General features: G+C 36.2%; 1 protein-coding gene across 2 annotated transcripts in view; it reads right to left on the bottom strand.

Annotated features, from left to right (window-relative positions):
- LOC125030760 (glycoprotein-N-acetylgalactosamine 3-beta-galactosyltransferase 1-like) overlaps nt 1-3,056 on the bottom strand; it is a 13,356-nt gene extending 10,300 nt beyond the window's left edge. For both annotated transcript variants that reach the window (XR_007115435.1, XM_047621021.1), the window contains exon 1: nt 2,988-3,056. Coding sequence is in view for 1 of the 2 variants with exons in the window: in XM_047621021.1 (XP_047476977.1) it covers nt 2,988-3,003 (16 nt within the window). In the remaining variant the exon portion in view is untranslated. The remainder of the gene's footprint in view (nt 1-2,987) is intronic.
- Between the last annotated feature and the right edge of the window lie 6,944 nt (nt 3,057-10,000).

The following is a 10,000-nucleotide window of genomic DNA, read 5'->3' as shown; positions in this document are numbered from 1 at the left end:
CAAGCAATGGGAACAACCTAAGTACTTTTATTTCTAATAAAGAAAATAATTGCATTGGCAATGGAATACTCAGTATTTGGCATCTACACACACACACACACATCTATATATGTGTGTGTGTGTGTACATATAAATATACAAATGAATGAATGAAAGATGGAATAATGCAATGCCGTTTTGATATAGATATATAACAATTCTCCCTAACCAGGCCTCAAACCTAGGTCACTCCAGGTATTAAACCGGAGGGCCAGTACTAAACCAACCAGAGAGAAACCGTAATCAGATGTACTGAGGCATATATATCATAGATGGAATAATGCAATGCTGCATTGATACAGATACATAACAATCCTTCCTCACCAGGAATAATGCGGCATTGAATTAATCCATCTTTCATATATATACACACCTCAGTACATCTGACTTCGGTTTAGAATTTCTAAATCAGTTTCCACCGAGTGCCCACGAGGAGAGTATGTAAAACCTCGCTGATCATTAGTCATGTATGAGTATGGAGCTAGTTAAATCCTAGTTTCACACTCCTTTTAGTGGGTCGTGTGGCATGGTTGGTTTAATACTGTCCCTCCGGTTTCATACCCAGAGTGGCCTAGGTTCGAGGCCGGGTCAGGGAGGATTGTTATATATCTATATCAATGCAGCATTGCATTATTCCATCTTTCATGGTTGGTTTAGGATTGGCCCTCCGCTTTCATACCTGGAGTGACTTAGGTTCGAGGCCTGGTCAAAGAGGATTATAGAAATGAATGAATATGATACACATATATTTGTGTGCTTATGTTTATGTATGTGCATGTGTGTCTGCATATATCTGCCACTGCTTGTGGATGTGGAAGTGGATGTATGTGTGGGTGTGCTTTTGCTCACTGGGGATTTCACCACCAAACCAATTCTGGATTCATTTCAAGAGGCTGTCTCGTCGTACAATAGTCCCATTTAATTGCTGCACGACTAACAGTACTCAAGGATCTGGCACTTGCGATGTGTCTCAGGCCTTGTGAAGTGCTTTTACTGGACATCGCAAAGTCTAGAAAGGGGCTTGTTTTAGCATAGCAACAGGATGCTCCCAACTAATTTTTTGCCACCTTCTTTGCCCACTAACATCCCTCCTCTCGAAGATAGAGGTCTTGCGATAGGCGGCTGAGGCGAGGCCTTACTACGCCTTACTACCATAACTGCAGTCCATCATTCTGGGGATTACTCACAAAAGCTAATCAAAGTTGTACAAAAGCCTCTTCTTTCTTAACGCTTACTTTTTTTCCACCGAAATTAAGTTCCTACAGCATGTATGGAAAATAAATAAATAAAACATATTGGAATAGGATTATCACACCCATATTAAGGTTATTTTTTTCAATTCAAATTGCAAGCTCAGTAAAGTCTTGGATAAAATCATGTACCTTTACAGTCAAAAGCAAAAGAAGTACAGATCAGCCATCTATTCGACATCAAGTCATCCATTGGTTTGAGACTTAGACATGTTAGGGAAAATTAAGTACACTTCCAGACGTTAACACAAACATTGAAACAGTAATATATATAGGTATACCACAACGGATTCTTAGATATATCTATAAGTTGTATACATCAATAACGAGCCACAAACAGAGCTAGCCTAGGTCGAAAACCACACTGCTGTGCCGGGTTTGTACAGCTCATATACCACCAGGGCCCAAAGAATCATGCACGATACTTGCTCACTAGTGCAAACATTTCATCAGAGCGCCATCGGACCAAGAGTGAGTCAAAATATGTATGGAGGGGACTAGCTGACGCAATCAATTCACCAGAGCGTCATCGGAACTAGAGTGAACGACCCTATATGAGTGTGTCTAAATGTGTATGGAGGTCACTAACCGACGCAATTAATTCACCAGAGCGCCATTGGAACTAGAGTGAACGAACCTATATGTGTATGGCTCAATAAGTGGCACAACCATTTCGTCAGAATGCCTTCGGAACTAGAGTGGAAAAATCGAATTGCACACTGATGCCGCACGTTCGAGTGACGGTCAACGATAAACATTTCAAACTTCACCAAAAAGTGATACTTTCACTATTGTTTCTCAAAAAAGTGAATCAGATACTTTGATGCATTACGGGAAATATATCGAAATAAAGTTATACATCTCTTTTGTATGGAAACATATCGCAATGGTTACTGATGTAAAATCATTTTGGAAATATGCCTTGAATACAGGTCTCCCTATTTCTGCTTTTCGAAATAAGATCGATTAAATATGTGTGTGTATGTGTGTGTGTGTGTGTGTGTGTGTGTGTGTGTGTGTGTGTGTGTGTGTGTGTGTGTGTGTGTGTGTGTGTGTGTGTGAACACACTCTCTCTCTCTTACTAAATTTCCGTATATATTGTAAACTTGATTGAAATGTAAAATGAGAATTGTTATGCAAACAATTATGATAGTTACTCCTCTCTGTAGACAACTTTATTTAATTAACTCATCACAGTTGCAGTTATCACATATTTTCGTTTCAGATGGCAGGAATTATGAAAATTTTATAAGAGGAATGCACAAAGGTATATCAGAACACCAAGATAGTCATCACCTCACAGACACCTGTAGTTTTTTCAAGGACGATTTCCGGACATGACGGGGAAAATGTGTAAAAAGAAATAAATTGTTATTGTGTGTGTGTATGCATGTGGTATTTACCTATGATATACCTCAAAATCCCGCACTTGGGTATTACGCATTATTTTCAGTAATAACCGTTGTTAGTATTGTGTTTCATTTAACACAAAGAACCGATCACTATTAACGGTATAGAGTAGTTATAATAACAGAAGCAAATACACTAGTTTACCTCTATAACATGAATGACACAGCTTATCCAGTTGCAAAATACGTATCCTAATTTTTGTCTTCGATAGCATTTTCGGGAACAAACTATTCCAGCATGTCTAATTTGTAATTGTAACTGCACACACTCCATCTCAAATATCCTTACTTCCGAAAGAAACCATAGTGGTTCCGCAGCGAGAGACTGATTCTCCTCAGCAGACGAAGGGAATTAAACTGAACTCGCTCATCCTCCTATGCATGCACCTGCACCACATGGAAATGAGGTAAGGTTGACAGCGACATAATTGGTACAATTACTTCGTTAAACGTCGAAAATATGTACTAGGTATATACTGACGATAGATGTTAGATGTTTTGATAATCCGTTGAACATGGTGTTGAACTTTAACTTTTGTTCATTTTCATAATAGTTTATAGAGATGCAGAGCTGTACTGACCACTTGTTCCCGAATCTTATCTCATTTACCAACATCTATCTAATCGACGAGTAGAAGTTGTGTTAATGAGGCTGAGAACCGGGCCGATGATGGCTTTAAATCACATTGTGAGGGATGCCAAGAGCCATTACCGGTCGCACATGTAATGAAAAGAAGGGCATCATTCTCAGAATAAAGAAGTATGTCCTTGTCTCCCCCATATACACTGAAAAATGTATTGGGGGAGGATTGTGACATAGGTGTTATTAGTTTTCTAAAGGAGACTAATATTTAAAAAAAAAGTAAAAAATGATTATGCATATTTATGTAATAATCATATACTTTTAAACTATAATATTTATGCTTTGTTTGTTAATCTAATATTTGCTTTATTCATTTTTTCAATTATTATTTTTAGAAGACATTATTTATTTAGAAATTTTTAAACGTTTTGAATATTTTAATATTTTAATCCTATATTCGCTCCTAATGACCTTAGCTGTTGAGGCGGCAGATAATTTAAAATAATTAGTTACTCAATCCATAAATAATAATTTACTCAATCCACATGAACACCAGCTATTTACAGCAGTAGCTGTATCATGCACCATGTAAAACAAACAACTGGCCTAAACACTAAAGTCTTCAACAGCAGATTGAGAGAGACAACATTTCGCGGGATGAGTGCATAGCTAAGAGAAATATATGATTTATGTAATTAACTGAACTTTTTATGTGATCAGTATTGTTATTGTTTGTCATACAGTACAAACCACTAATCTATCAGTAATTTTCCATTATACTAGGTGTGCATTTCTTTATCGCACGCGTAGCATTGAACATGGATATTTCTATTGCAACGTGGTCTATTTTCCACTTTAAACTATGATATCTCATAACATTAACATTAATATCTTAATACAGTGCTTAAGCCACGGTCAGACGATTCCTTGGTATGGTAATATGAGGTTATTTGCCCAGCTATCCATCGGGTCTGATACCTTCCATAACGGGGAAGGGACCGCCGTGTCGGTCTTTGACCCTCGATATACGTTAACCAAAAACTATGAAATAACAGTTACCAAACATATCATGAATTCCTAAAATGGTGTTTAGATAAACTTTTATACATACTTTCTGTAATTCATTTTGCATGGAAGTATGTATAGTTATCATAGTGTTTATTTACTCATTTTAACATCCATGGAACTCAATTGGCGAACGAAGTGAAACATTTCACCATCAGCGCAAAGTAGCTTATTTCCTCATTGACAATATTAGGACCAAATAGGAATCATGGTATACAATCAACAACTACAAGAACAAGATGCTGAAAAAAGATGATGGCTGACATGAGCAGACATCTACAACAGGAATATTCATTATTACACACGTTTCTGTTAATCTACTATCTAACCCCCAATCGCGTTGGTTGCTTCCTTCTACCTCTCACTCTTTGCAAGGGCAATAAAACAATGTGTCAAGCATAAAACTATTAACGTTATATCCAATTAGTTCTGCTTCCCTGGAGAGCGCTATGATGGGTATGTTAACCTCACGGGACTGGAAGCGTCCCACAGGATAGTGTGAACAGCCCTTCGATGTCACAGGACGAGAGCGTGGGACGGGTATGGGTTAAGCAGGGGACCAGCTGTTATAAAGGAGGAATGTGACCCGGCTTAAGTATGGCCACATTATATAGTCCTTATTACAACATATGTAACAACTATATGTGTTTATATATAATCTATATTGTTGAATTAGGGTAAATAAGGGTCTTGCTCACAACGATTTTCAGTCTCTCTTTGGAGAGCTATCCTCATAATGAATTGGGGAAGGACTTTGCCACCTGAGCACCGCTACACTGAAAAAAAAATGAAGCATTGTATGTCATTAATACTTTCACATTTCATCAATAAATAACGGCCAAAGTACTGATTTATATTTTATTCACTCTTATGTGCGTATCTGACTTGTGTCCGTCGACAAAGTTTTATAAATGTTGCACATAACACGAACTAGATTGCGATTTGCAGCACAGCCGCCAGGAAGGATAATACTTTTGGTGTATTGCTAAAACTAGACTTAAACCCCGTGTTTTAATGAAAAAAATCTCATGCCATGATATTTACTGATCACTACGGAAACGCACGCGCGCGCATATCCGCATTTTCACATATATTTACATATACATTTATATATATATATATATATATATATATATATATATATATATATATATATATACGTGTCTGTATGTGTGTATGTATATATATATGTATACATCCAAATATATACATATATATATGTATACATCCAAATATATACATATATTTATGTATACATCCAAATATATACATATATATGTCTATAAACATATACAGGTATATATACATATAAACATATATATACGTATATACAAATATATATAAATAATCAAATAAAATTATATATACATTCATATATATATATATAAATGTATCTATACATATATATACATACACACATATATATATATATATATATATATATATATATATATATATATACACACATACATACATACATACATACATTTATATATTACACACACATGCTCGTAACTTATATATATATATATATATATATATATATATATATATATATATATATTTATATATTGTAATGATAATCACATATACATGTATATAATAATGTGGATATAGATCTTGGGATACACCTTTCTAGGATTTTATACATCATTAAAATTTCCTTCAAAGAGGACTTGACTGAGTTGATTAATTCTCAACGCCCTGAAAGCTGTAGCATAAAGCACTATGACCGGTTTAGGCAAGATTCATTCATCTATGGTTTATATAAAACAAGAGCAAGACAGTTTGATGTCGTGACTGCAAGAATCAGGCTTGAATACAGATTGTATTGGCAGGTCAGTACAGTTTGTAATGTAGAAGAAATTAATTGTAAACTGTGTAATGAAGAATATAAGCGAACACCTGTACGTTATATCTCAGAGTGCCATGTGTTACAGCCTTTCAGACCACCTAGCATGAGGTACCGAGAACTATGTAACTACTTCATATCATCTGATGTCTTAGAAGATATACTTATGTTGTATCCTATATTTGGAATGTAGTATCACATAACCGTATATCAAATGTATTAATGCTTTTCCACGCCCAAGCTATATGCCGGCGTGGCAGATGAGTAGATAAAGGACTGTGCAATTTTCCTTGAACTGATAAAGTACTTATCATAACAATGTTATAGTCTAAAACTCAAATGTAATACCACTATGTAATGTTATGACCATGCATTAAATGTACCAGAGCATGCCCACGCCTGTGCAGTTAGTCAGGGTGGTAAATAAAGGACTAAACTAAAAACACATTTCTTTTCCGTCAGATAACCATAGCCTTTATTGTTTTCACTGCACAAAAGTCAGATGAGGCCAAGAGTAGTGAAACACATCCGGCAACACTGATCGAGAATCTCTTTATTTGCAGGAATGCCGATCCAGACATTGCCCGTGTGACCTAATACAAGATGCCAAAAGCAAAAGGAAAAAGGAGAAAGAAAAGAAAAGATACAGACACAAATATTAGAAAGTACACGTAAAGGTACATCATTGGCCAATGTGCAGGGACACTTGTAGTTAGTATAATAGTGTTGTAATTGCAATTATACTAAAATTACTTGTGATCATAAGTCTAGAAATTTTACTGTTACTGCTTGGCACTACATTTACATTGCAGAATCTCCATATAATAATAGCCGGCTATATTAAAATCACTATCTGTTTTAACCTTTATATTGCAGTTATGGTAATATAATACAGTTATACTGCTGCTATTTCTTGCAGTTATATTCATATTGTAATTAGTGCGATTATAGGTTCGTGACAATTTCAGTCTTTTATTACAGTTCCATGGTAGTCACTGCAGGCGATAACAGGTGTGTTGTAGTGACTACTTGTTCTTACAGTTCGATGGCTGGTACTGCATGTCTGAAGCATATGGCAGTTCCTACATGTAATAATATTTATATATATATGAAGTAAGTGCGCCTGACTATACATTACGGAAATTACAGTACTGCATCCATTTTCCGTTGCAGAATTCTGAAGAACAGACAATTATTAGTGCTTCAGTCAATCTGTCTGTGAAACCTCCAAACCAAATTAAAGTTTCAGGGTCTTACTCCTCTGAAATCAAAGTGACATACACTGATACAGTAGCTATTGAATTAGGGTTAAACAGTTGTGGACAGCAATGTTGCACTGTTCTCTTTGCATTATAAAGATATAATCAAAGCACGAGATGATTAGCAGAAAAAGGGAGGTTAATATGAATAAAAAAAAAAAAAAAAAAAAAAAAAACAGTGTGATAACTAACACTAGGGAATTACATTTAAAGAGACATTACTATAATGATAAGAAGGAAAGCTATAGGATCTGAATACACGACGAAGTAACAATCGTATTTATATCTCTTTATATGTACTTCCATCCATTCCTAGTGTACAAAATCCCCACTTTCTGTTCGCTTTCTCAGTTCGTTCTGTCTAGATATAGCATAAATGGAACGAGATTGATACCCTAACACAGGGTAGCAATCTGATGCGTTTTCAGACACTTTATATATTTCCTATTATATGAGTACACAGAATTCTTTTTCGTGTGAATCAAGAATTACTGTAGGAACTTTGCACTTCTGATATGCATGTAATCTGAGCTCGAAACTTCTCTAAGGACTTTCTAGCATCCATATCATACCGTAGTGCATTGGAACAAAACGTTTCTTAACAAGTGCCATGTTAAGAGTGATTCTCAACTTAGGATTCATCCAAAGATGTATTTGTTTGGACAAAATGTATCATGAATGTTCAATGCAAACTTTTCCACTTGTTCCATATCATCAAATAATAATAATAATAAAAACAATATAACCTCTCTATTATTTCTGCATGCTGAACGAAAGATTTTGCAATGTATGACTGCACTTGACAAGACTCAGCAAGAGAGTTAACAGAGAGATGCCGATAGTGAAGCCACCAACACCCCCCAGGTCGCTCAGCAGCTGAATAAACACATAAGCATCGAACTCTTCTATCATTTGTTTGTGTTCCTGGGTGACCTTCACCTTCCCACTCATCATTCTTCCTTTCCTTGACGAACGGATCTGCATACTGCCGATTCTCTTGTAAACATCTGTGGAAAAGTAACTCCTACTTAACTCAATGTCGTATGCTATAAACCTGGTTTGCTTGCATGTACTGTTGCATACACTTTTCCACTGGTTTCCAAAAAAGTGTGACTGGTGTTTCGATTCTGAATTGTCTTCAAGGAGAAAAGCTAGGAAACCTGAGCAGCCAGAGATATTAAAATTCTTATGCTCAGTTTGATGTAGAGTTGGGACTTCACAGTCGAAATAGTCTTTGACCATTTCATGGAGGCAGTTTGACATGCAAGAATTGTAATCGATACCATTTGCATTATGTGACTGAAATTCGTCAATCGTCTTGATACTGAGTGTTGATGGTGGTGCATAAGGAGTCACTCCATTTGCACTCCAAAATGGAATGTTATTTGATTCGTGAATTATGATATAGGCATCTTTGACAGATGGATCATAAACACTGAAACCCAATGCTTGAGATAGAATGGATTCTTCATTTTCATCAGCAGTGCATGTATAGCATTGTCCAAATGACGTCGAAAATTTTGCAGGGGAGTACTTTTTGTTTGAAACTCCCTCTAGAATCGTGATGCAGTTAAGACTGAAATCATGATTCCACATATTTCTCCAAATGACTGGGGTGACATTTTTACTCTGTGCAATATTCATAAGGCTCTCTATGTAGCCTTGCTTTTCTTGATAAGACATGGAAAATATGTTATTTGAAGTGTTATCTATATCATTGTACGATTCCAGAATAGTGAGGTTGAAGGGTGGCCACGGACAAAGGGTCAAGGCTGGCAAACTGGATGATGTCAGAGGAACGATTCTGTTGGCTGTCAATACAGGATTCTTGTAAAAAAACACATACACCTGCTGTAAGCAAATGGTCATTGCAAACACACCAACGGCAAGGGATATAAAGAACATTATAACTGATTTCAGGTGTTTCCTTTGTAAATGAAACTTTTTCAGTACCATCTCCGGAACGTCTAGAAGGCAATATCCGAAGTACAGGCCTATTATTCCACCAATATTACAAAAGAGTTGTATTGTATTTATTGACTTTACTTTTTCTATTCTGGGAAAGGGCCACCTAAAAGTATCGTTAATAGATCTTGATTCTCCCTCACATTTAGAAGCACAGATGTCATCATGTGCCAAAGCCGTCTTGTATGCTATAAAACCAGGCATATGATAAGCGAATGTGTTCATTTTTGTATTAGTGGTACTGCATGGTAGCATGTCATCAATTACCATATAGGGTAACAAATTAGGTTGCAGTTCATATATTTTACGTACAAGGCAGTTCTGTAAGCAGGTTCCGTAGCGGGAGGGTGGCTCAACTCGACACCCAAGAGAGCGACTCGCAAAATATCCTGCCACCCATTCCTCATTCCCAGTTTCTCCAGCGCATGTATCTAATTGTCCTTCCACGCAGAAACGCTGATCAAAGGATATTATATTCTGCTCTGCCTGGTGAACGTACAAGTACAAAAACGAGCATAAATGAACTGAACTAATCAAAAGAAATAAACAAGTAGCAGATTTTAGATATAGAGTTCGGA

The sequence above is a fragment of the Penaeus chinensis genome, chromosome 11, assembly GCF_019202785.1.
Source record: "Penaeus chinensis breed Huanghai No. 1 chromosome 11, ASM1920278v2, whole genome shotgun sequence".
Taxonomy (NCBI): domain Eukaryota; kingdom Metazoa; phylum Arthropoda; class Malacostraca; order Decapoda; family Penaeidae; genus Penaeus; species Penaeus chinensis.
The sequence above is the reverse complement of the archived record's forward strand: the minus strand, read 5'-3'. Positions and strand labels throughout refer to the sequence as shown.